Source organism: Eulemur rufifrons, chromosome 1, assembly GCF_041146395.1.
Source record: "Eulemur rufifrons isolate Redbay chromosome 1, OSU_ERuf_1, whole genome shotgun sequence".
In the NCBI taxonomy this organism is placed as follows: Eukaryota; Metazoa; Chordata; class Mammalia; order Primates; family Lemuridae; genus Eulemur; species Eulemur rufifrons.
Genome location: NC_090983.1, coordinates 77,835,001 through 77,853,896, shown reverse-complemented (window position 1 = coordinate 77,853,896; position 18,896 = coordinate 77,835,001). Strand labels below are relative to the sequence as shown.

Here is an 18,896-nt window from a genome sequence, read left to right as displayed (position 1 = left end):
ATTTAGTCCTAAAATTTACCCGAATGTCTTGCAAATATCTCAACCTTTCCTAAGTTTAGATAAACTTTTCTCTATCCAAAAAAAGAACTTCAGTAATTAAAAATGTTTCCCCATGGCCATGTGTATTTTAATATTGTTAGGGTGAAATTTTAGGTTCCTTCAAGTTAGAAAAGCCTTCAATTTTCTTGGAAATATATTGGCCACTCTTACTAATGTTGTTTATTAATGATGTTTTTATAAATACCTTTATGTCTGTCTTAGATATTGATATTTTTAGACAGATAATAATAAATATCAGTATAGACTGACTTTTAAAATTATTGCCTAAAAAACAATTAATTTTAACAGAACTCTAAATAAAAGAGAAATGTTGGTCCCCAAATCAGCAAGCCCTTGTAAATCAAGTTGCTTTAGAATACTTTCTCAAAGATACTTAAAAGTGAATTTTACTTAGTGTTTACAGGTAGTTTAATTATAATGTGGCCCTGATACTTATTCTTTCTCCTTTTTGGTTTCCCTTTGTCACTTATTTTCTTTATTTGTAACAAGTATGTGTTCACATAGAAAGACAGGTACTCTATTATCACTGGTTTCACATCTTGCATGTTTTAATTTTCATAACAAATTGAAGAAATATATTTGACTATTATGTTAAGCCATTTTAATAAACATCAAAATGAATAAATAATTCTTTTGGAAAAGAAAATATCGTGGAGGATTCAGAAGACCTGTAGCAAGTGTATATAAAAAACTGAGTAGAATCATTCATCAGTCCCTTTGTTTTATAACTGTTTATTGAGTGCCTACTAGTGCCAGAGAGTGTGCTTGGAGATGAGGACAGGAGGTTGATAGTTTTTTTCTTACTTCTGTGATTCTAATATTTGGAGACATATACATAAAATGATTGTGGTTCTGCAATAAACAGACCTATAAATATATATATAACAAGGGATCATGTACATATATACTTCCTTAATGTAATGTAGAAATTATGTATTTATCATATAGTCTGGCTTTTTATCACTTTACTTCATGAAGGCGAAGGCACCTAAAGAAGCAATCACAAATCTAGGTAACTACATTTATCATCTTTTTGAAAAAGTCTCTGTATTAACAACATCTTAGGTGATAAGAAAACATAGAAAATTATTTTTAATGTAGTCATTTGTATTGAATTTTTTAGTTTAAAGAAGCATGTACTCAGCATTTGTTGAGGTATATAAATCCTCATGGCAACTTTGTTTAAAGGTGACTAATTAATGAATACAAGCATTTCACCATTAAAAATGCATGTGTGCATTTTTTTGCAGAAGGCTTCCAAAACACATATTGGCACTGGATATCTCAAAAGCACCGTGAGGGAAGGGGATGATCTTTTTCTCGTTACGCAGCTACACAGGCAGCCTCGCAGAACCTCCGACTGGTACAGAGGCATGTATAAAGCCAGGGAAGGGTTGTCAAGAGCAACAGAGAAGTTTTCTTCTCTTCCCTCGAATTAGTACAGTGTCTTGGCTGGTTTCTCCACCCCTGCTTTATCATGGCTTTCTCCAGGGAACAAACGTTCAAATGCCAGTGAGAGTTCCCCACGTGTAAGAGCTTCAGGAGAGAGAGGTGAAGAGTGACCAGGGATGGCATCTGCAGGACTCCACAGGATCAAGTATCTCCCTAAACAGCAGGAGGCAGCCCAGGCAGGGGCAGACGCTAATTTTAAAGTTAGATTTTATATTAAAGGGATTGTGAATAGCAAGATTTAGAGACTACTAACCCTTAGACAATTTTGATGGCTATGTATTGGTACAGAATAATAAAATCCATGGCTTTTTTTAAAAAATTTCCAATGCACTCATTTTCACATTACTGTGTAATCTAAAAATTTGGAATTGGTATATTACCAGAAAGACTCTTAAACTATTTTATTGTATTTCAGAGGGATATATGAAGTAAGGTGATCTTGCCCAGCTTTTATATGTTTTTTGTAGAGACACACAAAACCTAGGAAATGCTGTGGGATGGTCAGGATTTTCAAAATGTGGTCTCAAGACCAGCAGCATCAGTATTAACCGGGGAACTTGCTCGAAATGCAAATTCTTGGGGCCCGTCCCAGACCTATGGAATCAGCAATTTGTGTTTTAACAAGCCCTTCAGGAAATTCTGACCCTTGCCCAGTTTAAGAACTACTACTCCAGAAAGTCAACCCTCCGCCTCACATAGCTAATAAGACATTCAGTAACATGGTTGTGGAAACAGCACAGAATCACTCCCATGTCAGGTAGCCTTCCTGACTCCCTCAACCTGAGTTCACACCCTCCTTCTTTACTTACCAAATATCACCTGTATATCTCAATCATTGACATTTTTACATCCTATAATCTTTCACTTACATGTCTATGAGCTGACAGAGGCAGGAACTATGTGCTATTCAGCTTTGTGTCAACACTGCCTAGTGTAGTGCCTGAGACACAGTAATGACTCAGTAGTTAAATGATTAGACCAGGTTCAGGGTCCTTGGACTCCTCATTTTGGCTCCCTTATTTTATTTTTTGCATCTCAATTTCTTCATCTGTAAAACAAGCCAGTGTGTGCTTTCTGGGGTATCCCCAACGTTGCAGGATTCCATAATTTCAATTAATTAATTACCTTAATCAATTTGCTTTTTACTCACTGGCGAGGCCTAGAGAATTTTATCTGTATTCTTTTCAATTAAAAACTCAAAACAACACAGCTTTCTGATGGGGGAACCACATACGGCAGATTAAGAAAAATATTTTGGAAGTGCCTGGAAACAGGAGACAAGATCACAAGGAAAACAGTAGTTATTAAATATTTGTTGAATGAATGAAAGAGGCAGTCAACAACCTTGGGATATCCGTTATTTCTTGTGGGAACTCTTGCTGTGAAGTGGAGATAGCTGCTCCTAATCACAAACAAAGCTACTAAAACCACAGCATTCATTAGCCAGGAAGTGACCAGGCTCTTCTCGGTGGACACTGATTATAGTCTGAAAATGACCCTCCTGTCTACCCTGCCAACTGCTACTTCTGCTTTTCCCTCCTCAGAACCTCTCTCTTTTTCGACTTTATTTTAAAAAACCCAATGCATGAAATTAACTAAGAAATTTAAAAATGATGATTTCCATGACAGATATCTGACTGGCTGACAAAAATCTTCCAATCTATAAAAATGTGACAGATACAACCAAGAAGAAAATGACATGCTTTATAACAGTACGACTCCCTCCTTTTTTTTACATATTTAGGTACTAATGGAAATATTTGATAAATTGATCTTGTACAATTGATTAACACTCTATGTCCACTTAACTCTTGCAGAGAAATACATTATGATAAAATTTGTGTGGCTTCTGTTGCCCATATAACCAAGCTGGCTAATTTATTTAAAAGTGTTCATTTAAACTCCATGTAAGAGTAATAAGAGGAATTGGAAGTTATTAAACCAAGAGGATGATAAAGTGCAAAAACTTTCTTCTGTGCTAATGACACGATGCACAGCGTTGCTTGCTTGCTAGCCTGCTAACTTTATTGCTCATATTACCAAATTAGGGGAGTTAACATCTTGCACCATTGTGTTTCTTGCTCAAGCAAGATTTTCAATCTAGGTCTAGATCTTTACTTGGGATTCAATTGCTCTGGAGACACCCCAGGAAGGACCCTATAAACCTAGACCAAACTGGCATTTCTATTTGGTACTTCAGGAAGTGAATCTGTGATCCCATTTCTTCCTATCCTGGCTTATACTCTGCCATGATCCTAATGTATTTTGTGAGGTATAATCAGGACTAGCTATGTGATTTGCAGGGCCCAGTGTAAAATGAAAACGTGGGCCCCTCGTTTGAAAAATGTTAAGAATTTCAAGACAGCAACAGCAGAGCCAACCAAATGCAAGGCCCTTCTCAGCGCAGGGACCTGTGTAGCTGTGCAGGTCGCACACCCAGGAGGCTGGCCCTGTGTATGAGGCAGGGCCCCTGACAATCTCCCATTCCCATGCCAACTGGCATGGTCCAGTGTTTTGTTTCCTTCGTTCCTGCTTCCAGTCAAATTTCATTAGAAGAAAGGGTGGGGGGGGCAGAATCCCAAACTTTAAGTCTAATTTCCTCATTTAACAGGTGATACAAGTAAGGTACAGTGAGGTTAATGATTCATACAAAGTTACACAACTAATTTCTAAAAGAGCTGTATGTAGGATTTACACATTCTGACTCTTAACCCATTGCTCTTTCTACTATATCAGAGTGACTCAAAACGAGACAAAGAGAGAACAAGAGAGAAAACCCCATCATTTTAGTTTTTCATCATGCCTGATTTGATACCATTTGAACAAGCCTTGGCCAGGCGCGGTGGCTCACACCTGTAATCCTAGCACTCTGGGAGGCCGAGACGGGAGGATTGTTTGAGCTCAGGAGTTCGAGACCAGCCTGAGCAAGAGCAAGACCCCGTCTCTACTAAAAATAGAAAGAAATTAACTGGATAACTAAAAATATATAGAAAAAATTAGCTGGGCATGGTGGTGCATGCTTGTAGTCCCAGCTACCCGGGAGGCTGAGGCAGGAGGATTGCTTGAAGCCAGGAGTTTGAGGTTGCTGTGAGCTAGGCTGTTGCCACAGCACTCTAGCCCGGGCAACAGAGTGAGACTCTGTCTCAAAAAAAAAAAAAAAAAAAAAAAAACAAGCCTTTTGTGCTGAAAAGATCATAATGACATTATAAGTGATTCTGAATTACAACATTATTACACCATAAAATTAATATGGGAAAAGCCAATTGAAATGCCCACTTCAATATATGTATCTATATAAATATATGGATATATACATATACACATCATACATATATACATATACTGAAATACATGAAATACTACATTTTAAACTTTTTCTTCTATTTTTTCCATGTCCCCACTCTTCTGAATCCTAGGTAATTGTTTCATATTTTAGCTTTTTACTGGGTGACCCAGACCTGGGTCTAGCGGGGCAAAGAGAAAACATGATAAAAGTTCTTCGGATTCTCCACTCAAGATGCTTATTTAAAATTTCCACTTAATCTTTAAGGATTATATTTTCCTAATTTGAATATTCTTATTTCTAATTATGTTTCTAAAGGCACTCAATAAAGAATAACTTTGCAGAGCACCCTCCAAAGGTGAATTTTTATTAGCTATTATTTTATTAGCTATTTCATGGTTATAGTAAATAAAATACGTCTTAAGCTTAACTTTGGACTAGCAACCAAAAAAGAACTTTATTCACGGTTCATTTTGCTTTCCCATTTCACATACTACTTGTTTCCCCCCTCCACATGCTTAATGATCTCCTCCTACATGCGTTCCACTTCTTCAGACTAAATGAAACTGTGTCATCCCCTGATAATATCTCATCCCTCACAGACCTCTCCCGCAGAGCCATTCCTGCTTTCATCTGTCTTGACACACAGAACAAACGGGATGGGTCAACACACTCCTTAATTCACACTACTGTTTCAGATCAGTGTTCCTGTTTTGTCAATCCAACAAACAACCTGCTTATCAGCCATGCACACTGTACAGACCATTGCACCTACTGAGAGGGAACATGGAGAAGACCAGACGTAACTACCCTCAAAGAGCCTCCACTCTGTCACTGCAATGTTTTGACGTCTAAAGACATCCATTTTCGCCCTCATGTTTTAGGACCCTGCCTGCATAGCTCAAGTAAAGTGATACTAGCTCCATGCTTATATTTCGCTCAGGATGCCGTTGCTCTCACTCTGGGAAACGTCATTGTTTAAAAGGCAGTCCACGCAGAATCCTGGCTTCAGAGTGCTTAGACTTTCTCGTGTCCAACGACATGGGTGGCCGTACCTTGGTACTGGGCCAACCTGGGACAATGCCATCTCTCAGAACCAGAACCAGGAGCTTGCACTCTCTGACTTCCACCTTCTCCCATTCCCTATCATTCAGTTCCTCATTCTCTTGCAATAGGTATTTATTTCGTTGTGATAATCAGGCCCTGACAAGTCCCTGGTCCATTTTACCCACTCTGATTTTACTTGTCTCAGTTCACCTTGAAACTTGAAATCACTTCCATCCCTGCCACTTATTCTCATATCATTTTTGCCCTGCTGAACTAAGGTCCAGTCCAATTTCTCAGCTCCTAGCGTATGAAACATATCTAAAGAAACTTAAACAATAGTGTAGTTTAGCTTCAGGCTATGTTTTCAAAACAGGGTATTCTTTCCTAATGATAATCAAATATCCATGCATTGTCCACAGCAATTATTCTGATTTCCATTTCTCAAGATTCCAGTCCTATTCCTATTCCCTTACTGCTAGCTGACGGTCTCTTTGTCCTGCCACTTCCAAGAGTGCAACCTATATATTTGGTGTGAATTCCCTGGACCACCTTAATTGACCACATTATCTGTACTGTCATTCTCCCTTCTTCTCCTGATCTTACTGCTAAAGAAAGATGTGTTCTTGCCCACTGCTATGGCTACCACCTAAAGCTCTTCCCTCAAAACTCCATCTTTCACCCAGTCTCCATTTACATTTCAGCGTTTCTCTCTTTTGCGCAAAGGCACGCTCAGCAAGTCTGTGTCCCGAAGAAAACCTTCCCTGAAATTTGCATTCTCTTTAAAACACCTCTCCACTGCCCCGTCTCCAATATTTGCCCCTACGCTCTGTTAGAAACCCTCTGCAATACTGAACACTTTGCATTTGAACCTACATAACTGGCTGTATTTCAAATAAAACATCTTAATCCATATATTATTATAATCAGTAATAATGATGATGGCTCGCAACAATTGAGCATGTATTATGTCCTAACATTGTGCCAAACATTTTACACGCATTTCTTATTCATCTACTAACGTTTTATTCACCCAGTTGAATGTAAGTCCTTAATGACAATGATTATTCTTTTTTCACTGTATCTTTCATGATGCATAAAAAATGCCTTGCACTTAGTAGGGTCTCAATAAGTGACCATTGATTTTAATAGCTAAAGAAGCTATAATTTTTTTTTTTTGTAAATTTTGTCTTCCTGTCATTATGATTTTCATTCTTTCTATCAGCACCATAAAATGTTATGGTCCTTAATGGCAAGAACTAAATCTTCTATTTCCTTCAAGTTTTCTTTCTCAAGCCTCAGTTCAAATTCTTCACACAATGAACACTCGGACTGAAAATGGATGAGTGTACGTATCTTAGTGGTTGTTAGCAAAGGGCAAATGTTTTATTATTTGTTTACTGATTGTTACCCAGGGTAAGAAAAAGAAGATATGATTCCTTTCTACTTCTACGAGAACAACTTTTTAGATGCCACCCGTGAGTGAGACCATGCGGTACTTGCTTTTCTGTGCCTGTCTTATTTCACTGGGCGTAATGTCCTCAGGTTCATCTATGTCGCTGCAAGTGACAGGATTTCATTCTTTCTTACAGCTGAAAATATTCTATTATCGGGTATATATACCACATTTTCTTTATCCCTTCATCCGCTGATGGACATTTAGGCTGATTCCAGAGGATAGGGAGTGCAGGGGAAGAAGGGAGGGTTAAAGATTGGGCAATGGGTATAAAACTACAGCTAAATAGGAGAAATATGTTCTGGCAGCCTATTGTATAGTAGGATGACTCGAGTTAACGATAATATATTGTATAATTCAAAGTAGCTAGAAGAGAGGTTTTTGAATGCCTTCATCACAAAGAAATGATAAACGTTTAAGGTGATGGATATGCTAATTACCCTGATTTGATCATTACACAATTTATACATGTATTGAAACATCACATTCTACCCCATAAAGATGTAGAGTTATTATGTGTCAATCATAAATAAAAAGGATATGACTCCTGATGCTAGTAAGTTGTCAAATAAAGGAAAAATCTTTGACAGCTTTCATCATCATTACACACAAACATTGTAAATACTACTAAATTCTCCTCTTCTACAATTAAAGAAGGGATGCTAGCTAAAGATGAAATGAGATAGAAAACTAAACCACTCCTTCTTAATCTTCATATTTTAACCTCAAATGCCAGAGTCGTGCAAAGAATTTGTCCTACAACTTGTCTGTGTAGCTTTCCCGGATATCAAAGGAACTTAATTGGCAAAGGCTCTCGAAATTTACTGTTTAGTTATTTCATTACGAATTTGTTAGATATTGTGTTTTTGCTTTCTAGAGAAGAAGTTAATGAGGACCTAGTGTGAAGGGAGGAAGCAGTTTACCATGTATTCATTTAATGAATAAAAATAGTTTAAAGCTTACTTGTAGATGCAAACAAATAAACTGGCAAAACAAATCAAAAAAAGGTGAGTGTATCTTAGGCATTGTACAAGGTGCTTTAAAAATGACATGTCATTTCGTCCCTACAATGAGGCCTGTACATAAGGAATCATCATTTATTTCTACTTTACTGATGTAGGAATGAAGGTTTGTCAATCACATACTCAAGTTCATGTAACTAGTAATTGGTAGAGACAAAATTCAAATGCAGGTGGTCCAAAGCAATGATTGCCTCTCATATGTAAAATAATTTATATATTATTCTTAGAATTTGGAGGCAAGTTTAATGACTGTAGTTAGAGTTTATATAGTTAGTTCTTAGAGAAGAATTTTATGGCGTTGTGTAAGATTAAGCACTGAGGCCTAAATTGGCCTTGCCTGGTTTCTGGATGTAAGGTGCTTTTTTTTTTTCCCCTTAGCAAAGGAAGTGCAGATGCAGGTGGTTATTAATAGCCCTTTATAACCAGAGTACTAGATTGTCTGAGTAAATATAACTTTCACACATTCAAAGAGGAAAACATCAGGGCCCTATTTGAGTCTTGATACGCACGTGGAACTGCATTAATGCTAATGATCACTGCACCTAAGATAGATCCTTGTTACTACTAGCATGCAGGCAAACTCATGTTTGTAATGCTCCTGAGTTTTTCCATTTCTCTAATCTTCTTAGGAAATAGTGTTTTTCACACACTCTTAAAAATTTTACCCAATAATTTCATTCTGAATTTAATTCCTATTGCTATCTGGAAGTTGTGGGCTTCTTTGTAAAAAGGCTTTCTGTATCTTATGTGTGAAAGCAGTATAATTTTCTTTCTCTTTTAAAACATTAAAACAAGTGGAATTATGCAATGTAGAAAGTTATCAATATAAATCCAGGTTTGCAATGCTTTATGTTGTTATAACTCAATTTTGCTGTTCTGTTAATCTAACTTTGTTGTTAAAAGAAAAAGTAGTGAGACTCTAGGCTGTTTTGCTTTGCCTTTACCAAGTTGATTTCAGGGACTTGAATCCTGGCTTCACTCTCTGAAGACACTGACTCAATCTCCTCCACAGGGAATGTTTTCCCCTACTGTGGCTTCCTTTAGCAGAGTCCATTTTTTCTCCACCGAATATTCATTCATTCATTCATTTTACCAGTCATAATGTCTTCCATGTGAGTTCTCTGCTGTACTGGGTACTTGAGGCAAAACAGAATAGTTCTCTTCTTAAAGCAAACATTTTTTGGTTACTTACTAATGTCAATATATGTTATTTATTTAACTGCCTCAACGATCCTACAAGGTAGATAAAAGAATAATCTACCTCCGTTTTTCAGCTGGAGAAATTTCTTGTCTTCATGAAATTAACTAGGTGAAATAGGTGCAAACAACATAAAGAGGAACAATTAAACATGCTAAAATCAGTGGTGTGTACCCTAGAGCTGTGCGATTTCAGAAAAAGAGGAGTTTGATGTGGTTTGGGGTGTTCAAGGATGACCACATTAAGGAAATGACATTTGAGCTGGTCCTGGGGAGAATTTGGACGACTAGAAGAAAGAGGCTAAGAGATTAGAATGGGCAGAGATTCAGAGGTTGGTATACATGTGATTCTTTTTTGATATCACCAAGGGATTTGGTCTGACAAGAGGGGAGTACTGTTGGTATGAAATGGATGGCACTTAATACTGGACTGAAGAATGTGGGTTTTGTCCTACAGGTGCTAAGGGGCCATTAAGGACTCTAAAAAGGGAATTTGGACATTGAAGAAAAGGTTATAGGAGGGATGTGAGCTGACAATAGAGGAGGAGATGAAGGCCAGAGAACAGTCAAATGTAACTAAGGCTTTCTAGTTTAGAAGACTGGAATAATGGGAAATGAAAATGTCTGGTGGGTAACTTCAGGCCAGTAGTCAAAAATATGTCAACCTAAAAATATGAATGGGAAGTCCAAGTGCTGTCAGCCAATAGTTGGATCTTGATGAGTACGACTTAGGAGAAGAGAAAGAGATGGTGCATTGGAAGTAATTTCAACCACAAAAGATGTATTATTTCAATTTCACACATATTTAGCATCCAAAGCAAAGCCAGGCACAAGAAGTGTTAAACTTATGCCTAGGAATAGATGTGCATTTATTTTCTAAAAGGGAAGAGCTATAAAATGAGGATCAACAGTAAATTTCTATTTACCAAGTCCAATGTATTTGCTTAGAATTCTTTCAAATGTAGTTATCTGAAGCTTTTAATTGAGTTGACCATTCTCACCTTTATGAAATTCTCTTTATTTGCTTCTGGATGTTTAATTTTTTCTCTCTTACAATCTTTTTTCTTTCAACGGATTTGGTTTTTCTCCTAACCCACCAGGAGGCCTGATCTCAGTTTTCTGCTTGCTTCAATAAATATACTCTCAATTGTAAATCTCATAGTCCTATGATGTCAAATACTATCTGAATATATTTGCATGACTCTCAAATCTCTATCTCCAGCCCTGACTTCTTGGGTTTCAATTCCTCATTTCCAATTAGCATTCCCATATTCATATATATATAACTTTTATATGAAAATACTTATGTCTAAAGTCTGGTTCAAGATCTTCTCAAAATTGGATCTTTCTCCTGTAAATCTAGAAATAGCAAGTATTGCTATATTCTAAACATGCAGATCTGTAATCTTGAAGCCATTTAGCCTCCATCACCCCGAGGATCAACTGGTTGTTAAGAAGTCATGTTGCTAATTTCACTCCTGTCCCCACCCTAGGACAAGATTTTTATCACTTCCTATCTGAATGACTACGATGACTCAGTTAGCCTCTCAGAGTCTGGTTTTCCCCAACAAAAATCATGGTAGTATAACCATGACCCCAACTCTTGTCTGATGCTCAATATTCTCCACCAGTGGCTTCAACTTAAATGTCCAGCTTTATTTTCCTTAAAGTGCTTCCTAGGACCCCCTGATTCAGCCAAATCCTTTTACTCACTGTCCTCTGAATAGACATCACATTTCCCCTCTGGGCTCACATGCTCCTCTTCTGCTAGAAAGACCTTCCTCACTCCTCTATGACTGTTGAAGATGTACTTAGTTCACATTCCTCCATATACCTTATGTGAATACCCACCCCATAGGATCTCCCACTTCTGTAATTCACATCATTATGGTTCCTACCACTTGTGGCATATTTATCACATACTTTCACTTATTGTTCATCATTATTTTTTCATGTCTTAGTCTCATCTTCCAAATTAAATTATAATCATGTCTTAGTCTTCCTGGCCCATCTTCCACCTCACATTCACAAACAGTGAATACATAGAACACATTCAATGAATACTTATTGATTTATTTATTGACTGAATACATATGAACTATAAGGAACAGTAAGTATTATGAGAACAGGTAATCTTAAAGCCTGGTGAAAGGACATTTAAGATTGATTTTTAAAACTTCTGAATAGAAACAATTTTTATTAACCTCACTTTAGACTTTAGGTGTACACAACAGCTAGTAGATTGTTACTTTGAGAGATAAATTTTGTTTTGTGACACTTTGAAAGCTTATAAAGGTAATAAAAATCAGCTTTCATTTATGCTTGAAGCTGAAATTTAACATTTATCTTTAAAAGGAACATGAGGCCATTTTTGATCCCTTGGGTTGGAACATTCTAGAAAGTATGTATAGTTATCTCTTTATTATTGTGTTTTTATATGAAGTTATTTTATCCTGTTTCTTTTCTATTTTTACATCGTGATAGTACCCCTGAAACACAGAACATTAAAACTAGAAGTATTCTTAACAAGAAGCTAGTTCAATCTATTCATTTTACAGTTTCAGAAACTGAATTCCAAAGAGGGAAAATGACTCGTCCAAGGTCACGATCTAGTTATTGCCAGAGCTGGGTTTAAAAATCAGGATTATTGGCACCTAATTCTATACTTTTTCTATAACCACATATTGTACAGTTTTATTTTTGTATCTTAAATTGACATGATTCAAATGAATAAAAAAATTGTTTTTCATTATTTCTCTTAGTTTATACCCAAGAAAGTGAATTAGTGCCTTCATGTTATTAGTAAGAGCATCCTAAATAGAAACACAGGCGAGCAATTTATTATGATGTGTATCAACATAACGGAAATATGAATATCATCTTAATTGTTTACATTTCTGAAACTTCAAAAAACTTCCAGTTTTTTCCATTAATAAGTTGAGTGGGAATAGTTCTGCGCTTTTTGTTTTGTTTTGTTTTGGCAGGTAATTTTATATTGGGCACTATGCTAATATTTGTAATGGCAGGATGGAGGACTGTTTGAAACACCAAAAATAATTAGTCTCACCCGGAAAAAGAGAGATTAACATAGTGAGTCAATGTAAATTCGTGCTAGTGACGTGAGAATGTGAAAGAAGATGCCATTCAGTTTTTGGGAAAAAATATGGAATGCCACAATTGTCTTGAAATTCCATGCTATAGCAGTAGTGGAGTAAAAGAAAGTACCACTTACAACCTTCCCACTCTAATTTTTTAGTTTCCTTATAAAGAAGTGAAATTGTCAATTCTTCTCTAAAACTTCTGCCTGGAAAACATTATTTAGAGGGGCTAAAAGATGCAGAAAAATAAAACTGAAGAAAGAATGAAAAGGAACTCTGGTGACTAATTTTTGTGAGGAATTTTCATGGAAATTTGTCTTTCCGAAAAAACATTTTACAGTCTAAATTACACCATATCATTTGAATTCTCAATGACTGATATCAAGTGGTGGCTAGCAGAGGCATACAATATTCTAATTTTAAAATTATTTTTGCAGTCTTTTAAAATAAAAATTACTACTGGAAATTCAGCCAATGTATGCTCTGAAAGGATCCATTCATACAGTTCAATATTCTTGAGCTTCACAGGCAAATTAAGGGTATAAGAATAAGAGATGTATTTGCTTAATAAAATACCAAAATGGAGAGAGTTCTGATTTGGTACAAAACCAGAGACCTGTAAAGTCTGGCTGACTTGTTCAGTCATGGAGATGCAAATGGATGGGTCAGTGTTTCTTTCCCTGACTCACTCAATCCGCATGACACAGGGCAAACATGACCTTAGTGTGGTAAACACAACTCACCTGTACCATTGTTAACTGTAGTCTGGATCCTGGCTTCTGGCCCCATAGTGTCATAGTCTTCCTTCATTTCTTCTGTGGGGGAAAATTATCTTTAGTATTTGAAAATTGTAGAAAGGCTTACTATACTAAGCATGCCAAACACAGGAACAAGGAAGACTCTTTTAAAGGAAACAGAAAGGGCTTGTTGTAAACCTCTAAACAATAGCTTTGTTCAGGCAATTGAATGAATCCAATAGTGCTAGCTGCACAAGAACTTATTTACTTTAAGCATCACTGCAAGCTGTGAAAAACAGAGGTGCTTATTTGGAGCAAACGAAGGGCTTTTCTTCTGGTGGCAATTCTAGTGACAAACAGGGGAAAGATATTATTTTTTCAATGAGAGTCAAAAGCAACTAAGTATTTGTACTTATGAAGAGGCATGCTAGCTGCTCTGCCTCTGGTATCTCTGGATGTTTAGTGGGAGGTCAGAATTTCTCATTTTATTTTCATGCTATTCTTTCCCCTTGGGATAGCTATGATGGTGCCAATCTATGCAAGCATACTTTTTAAAGAACCTAATTCTACATATCCAAACTTGGAATGCCCAGTTTATACAACAAACATCCCAGTGGTATCAAAAATACCTGTTTTACTGTTTTATATAAACTCCTAAAATATACCTTCCTTATTCCCTTCCCAACCATTACACAAATATCTTTTCCTCCTTATCATTTATGCCCTAGGAGGTAATCAGAGTCATTTCCTGAGAAAAAAATATATAAATATAACAACAGCTCAATGCTCTGATGAAGATGAAAATAAATAACATTAAAGTTGAATATTCATAAATCATTAAAGGTCATTTTCCAAAAACTGCAATATTTTAAAATAAGGGAGAGTTTGAAAAATAGAAGAACTCTTAAATATTCTGCCCATCAGATTTAGAGGATGCAAAAGGGCAGAGCAGGACAGCTGACAGTTAAACATCTTTCAAGCAAGTAAATTAAGCATAAACTTTTTAAAATTGTATTTTTACAATGGCAATACTAATGAGAATCAAACACGATCCAGGATGAGTATCTCTCTGTGATAATAATAATTTTACTTAAAACAAGAGAAACTTTATAAATTCCCAAATTTCCTGATCACCCTTTGCTTATCACATACTAATCTACTTTGATAGAACAACAGGTTCTAACAAATGTTACAGCAAAATTAAAAGATGTTTTTTATAAGCAGTGTCCTACAGCAAAACTGTTTATAGCATTAGAGCTGAAAAATCATGATCCTCTTAAGGTGGAAAAACACACATATACACAGATGCTAATTTAATGCCACTGCTTATAATAGTCAGATAATTTGAATGATATTTGCTTAACCCATACAACCACTTTAAAATTCATTCCTGACCCAGGACTTCTCCTTTATTTAAGGAATATTTTCACAGGGACATTTTGCATAAAACATTTAGAAGTTCAATACATGGCAATATTGTATTGTCAATTGTAATAACTGATCGTTTGAAAGGCTCCCTCGTCTGATATTTTTATCAGTCTCTGCAAGGAATTAAATTAAGGTATTTCTGAGAAGTTCAGTACTAGATATAAATATAGCTTTTGTGTCTTTCTTCCTCACTCATCTCATGTGATTTCTGGTAGCCAAGAGTCACAAGAATCATAAGTTTTCCATCTGAGAGCACATCAAGTCACTGAAGGGAAAACAGTTAACAGCATTTTTTTTTTTTTTTTGCATAATAGTGGTAATGTTCAAGATTTCTGCTGCACTTCCTTCCTCATTGCCCTTTTCTTATGAAAAAGTAAAGAGAAGTTACAGTAGGTGGTTGCTTCCCAAATTAATAAATGCTGGGTCTGCAAATGTGTAGTTGGCACTTCGTGTACACTGAATTCTGTAGTATTATTTAGCTATTACCCTCTTTTATCAAAGATTGTGCAACTGAGATCTTTCAGAGACGTTAGATAAAATGTTGTCACTTTTACCTAGAATGTATTTTGCCTGGATTTATTGTTTTTTGAATATCAAGCTCAGTTTATTAAAATGTAACAGGCTTTTTAGGTATATATTTGAAATATTATGTATATGCCTATTTAATTAAGTTTCAAGTGAATTCATATTCAGGAGGACATAATGATACATAGTTTAGAAATATCTCCTCTAAATTAATGGCAATCTGGCTGTCTTTTTGCCTCATGCCTAACCTTAAACATTTTCCAAGACACCTCTGACTCAGCATACTGTGTCTAAAACCACACGTAGTATATTTATTTTTAAAACACTTGTAAAAGTTTGCGTTTTCCAGTCACCCTTGGGATGAAGGTTTGTAAAAATAAAGAACACTTTCTTCCTTAAGATGAAGAATCCTTGAATAAGCAGAAAAAGGCCAAGATGCAGGTGATTTATTTAAGTCTGTGTCAATGATAATGATGTCATGGTTTCCAGCACACTGTGTCCACCCCATTGTGGGACGAAAGAATGTCAAGGACAATTCCAAACACAAAACTTTGATTGTGCTGGAACCGGAAAGGCACAGTAAGAACTCCACTGCGCTCTTCAGTTCAAAACCTGCATCCTGCAGACAAACTACAGAAAGCATGGGAGAAAGAGCAAAGGAGAGAGGGCTTATCTCAGAGTAAAGCTATGTGCTGAGGTATGACCGTAGACAGCCAGGCACCGGGGATAAAACACTACTAAATAAAACAGCACCAGAATTAGAATTATTGTCTATATTGTGTGTTTTGAACAATAAATAAGAAAAATATTTTATCAGAAGAAAAATGTGCTATCTAAGAGTCAGGATAAACAATGAGTAGCTTTTTAAGACCAATTTCTTTTCATTAGACATCAAGGCACCACATCAGAGCACTTTTAGAACAATAAAAAAAAAAAAGAACAATAAATCATTACTAATCATTAGAACTAGACAGGTAATAGCCGGGTAACTTTCTTGGTCCAAATAGCCAAATGAGATTAGGGATTTACATGTTATTTAATTATTGTGACTCCAGAATGCTAGTTTATTTACCATAAAGGTAAGAGCAAAGCACAGCCTGTTCATTTGTATCACAGGCACCATTAACTACAGGTGATAAGAGGGTCTGTAATGCATTCATATGGATTATTGTATATTAAAACACTTACAATTATGGTCCATGACCAACACAAAAAGCTGCCACGATCACAAACTACTACAGCTTGACATTGCTCTTTTGGCTGTTTTTCAACTATCGATCTTAATTTTTTCAAATTAAACTTTTTTTTTTTTAAGAAGTTCGAGGCTGTACATTTGTTATATCGTTATTAATTATTCCTTTAAGGGTGGAAATTCTAGTAATTGGTCCTTACCCTTGATTTCTAGATATTAAAATTTAAAGCATCAGAACATTCATTCTTATAGCCCTGCATATCTAGTTCATTAACAAATATGAATAGCTAACACCAGCTCATTTAAATAGTATGTCTTACATGAGTTCTCGCCACACTCTGTTTCTGTCACACTGCTCCCAAGAATCATTGGCTCTTATTATACATGTAAATGGCTATCATAAAAATAAAAATTTCATTTAAGATTGTTAATGACTTCTGCAGCAGTCAGACTTCCTTTAATGATCATCCTCTGCCCCTAATTAAACGTATTTATCTTTCAAGCATCTTTGGCTGAGTTCTCCCTCATAGTTGAAAATCTAAAACCTTAAGTCTTAATGGATATAACGATAAATGTTTATGTGTGGGATTGCTGAGATTCGAGAAACCTTCACCGAAAGCAAAATTGGAAACAGAGTACAAAACTTGGCACAGTACGTTAGGAAAACGAAAAACAAATACACTACACTCAGACTGCCATTGGTCGTTTTTCTTTTTCTTTCTTTTCACGTTTAATTTTCTTTGGTAGTGGAAGTGCTTTGATTACCTTCCTTCCAGTATACTAAACACTTCCTCTGCCTATGTTCAGTGTTTTATTGTTGGCGACATCACAATAGCATATAGGTAGACTCCTTCCCAGCCACTTCACATATTTATAAAAATGTGACTGTTGAATTACATTGTCAAAGAAAAAACAAGGTGGGGGAAATACTGATAGCTCTCATTGGGTCCTGGGAGGAGAGATGAAGGAGACACCTATGTCTGAATTAGAAGGGTCATTTAAACAAATTTTATAGGCCACCTTACCAAGTAAAGATGAGAAGGGGAATTTATGAGAATAAGATTTCGTGTGTTTTGTTAAACATTTCATCCCTTAGTGATTCTTCAACCTGAGTGAAGTTTACACCAAGACACTTCCATTTGCACAGGGGCATCTGAAGTTTTAGCTTGAACATGATTTACCTTATTTTTTATTATAGTTGGCCTTGGACCATCTTTATTTCTCTTGAGATTTCCACCAAACAGCAGGAATCATTATCAAGTACTTAGCTGATAAATAATAAGAAAGCTACCTGACCAGGTAAAAGTGTGAAATCACATTCACACTTAACAAAAGGGAATGATTAGATGGTTGAATTACAATAGGAGGTGTCAGACAGACACTGAAACTATATTAAACTGACAGTTACTTGGTTTAAAATGCTCCATGATTTCCACACAAAACATTTATTTTTTTTATAAATTTTTGTCTATATAAAAAATGTGCTTTTATGTTTGCTTCCATTTTCTATCATGAAAGTATAGATCTTGATCATGTTATAGAATTTGCACGTTGTAAATGTAGTGCAAACATTTCATGTTATGTGTTGAAAACGTGGTTCATACTCAACTTGCATCAGAACCGAAATATAATCCCTGCCTAAAACGTAAGTGTTGTAATGTGATAACATTACCATCACTTCATAATCTGTCACCAGCTTTGGTATCTCTATTCTGCAAGGGCGATGGGAAGAAATATTTTAATTATTTGGTTGTGGAAGTTCCGCTTGGTGGTACAGATTAGTCGAAGATGGCACAGGAAGGGGCCAAGTTGTTTTAGACACTTACCTGGACCATCTACAGAGGCTTGTAGAATCTCGCTGTTGTGCCAGGGGTGTTCCACTCCACCCTCCCTTATCTCATCTTCCTCTTCCTCTCTTGGCAACAGAGCTTGGCTGACGTGTGGGGAGGACTCATGGTTGGGCACGCTAGCTGGACTTGTCTCCTGGTCCAGAGGGTTAGCAATACCATCATCCTCAGCAATATGAAGCTTGTCCTCTTCGTCTGTTTCAGAACCTGTGTCCACTACATTGTCATAGTTCACCACTGCAGAAGAAGTACAAAACACACACTCTCTAAACACTCTGTTGAAAAATATCAGCTTTCCCTAATTGTTTAGTTAAATGGAAAATAATTAATATTTTCATAACTGAATTATTCAACCATGTCAGGAAAATATAATTAATATCCTTCATGTTTTAGCATTTTTATCCTTATTCAATTATAGCTGGGTGCTCTTTCTGGTTTTAAATAATTTTTTACTAAAAAACATGGGAAATTCTAAAAAGCAACAGAAGCACACTTAAAATATGCCTATACTGCATATGTAAAAAGACATGGCAATATGCACTTTCAATACTCCAC

General features: G+C 36.1%; 1 protein-coding gene across 2 annotated transcripts in view; it reads right to left on the bottom strand.

Moving 5' to 3' along the window:
* Positions 1-18,896, bottom strand: part of ZEB2 (zinc finger E-box binding homeobox 2) — a 126,557-nt gene that overhangs the window by 20,181 nt on the left and 87,480 nt on the right. For both annotated transcript variants that reach the window (XM_069472977.1, XM_069472969.1), the window contains exons 3-4: positions 18,321-18,578; positions 13,356-13,427 (exon numbers count right to left, since the gene is read on the bottom strand). In XM_069472977.1, coding sequence (XP_069329078.1) covers positions 13,356-13,427; positions 18,321-18,578 — 330 coding nt within the window. The remainder of the gene's footprint in view (positions 1-13,355; positions 13,428-18,320; positions 18,579-18,896) is intronic.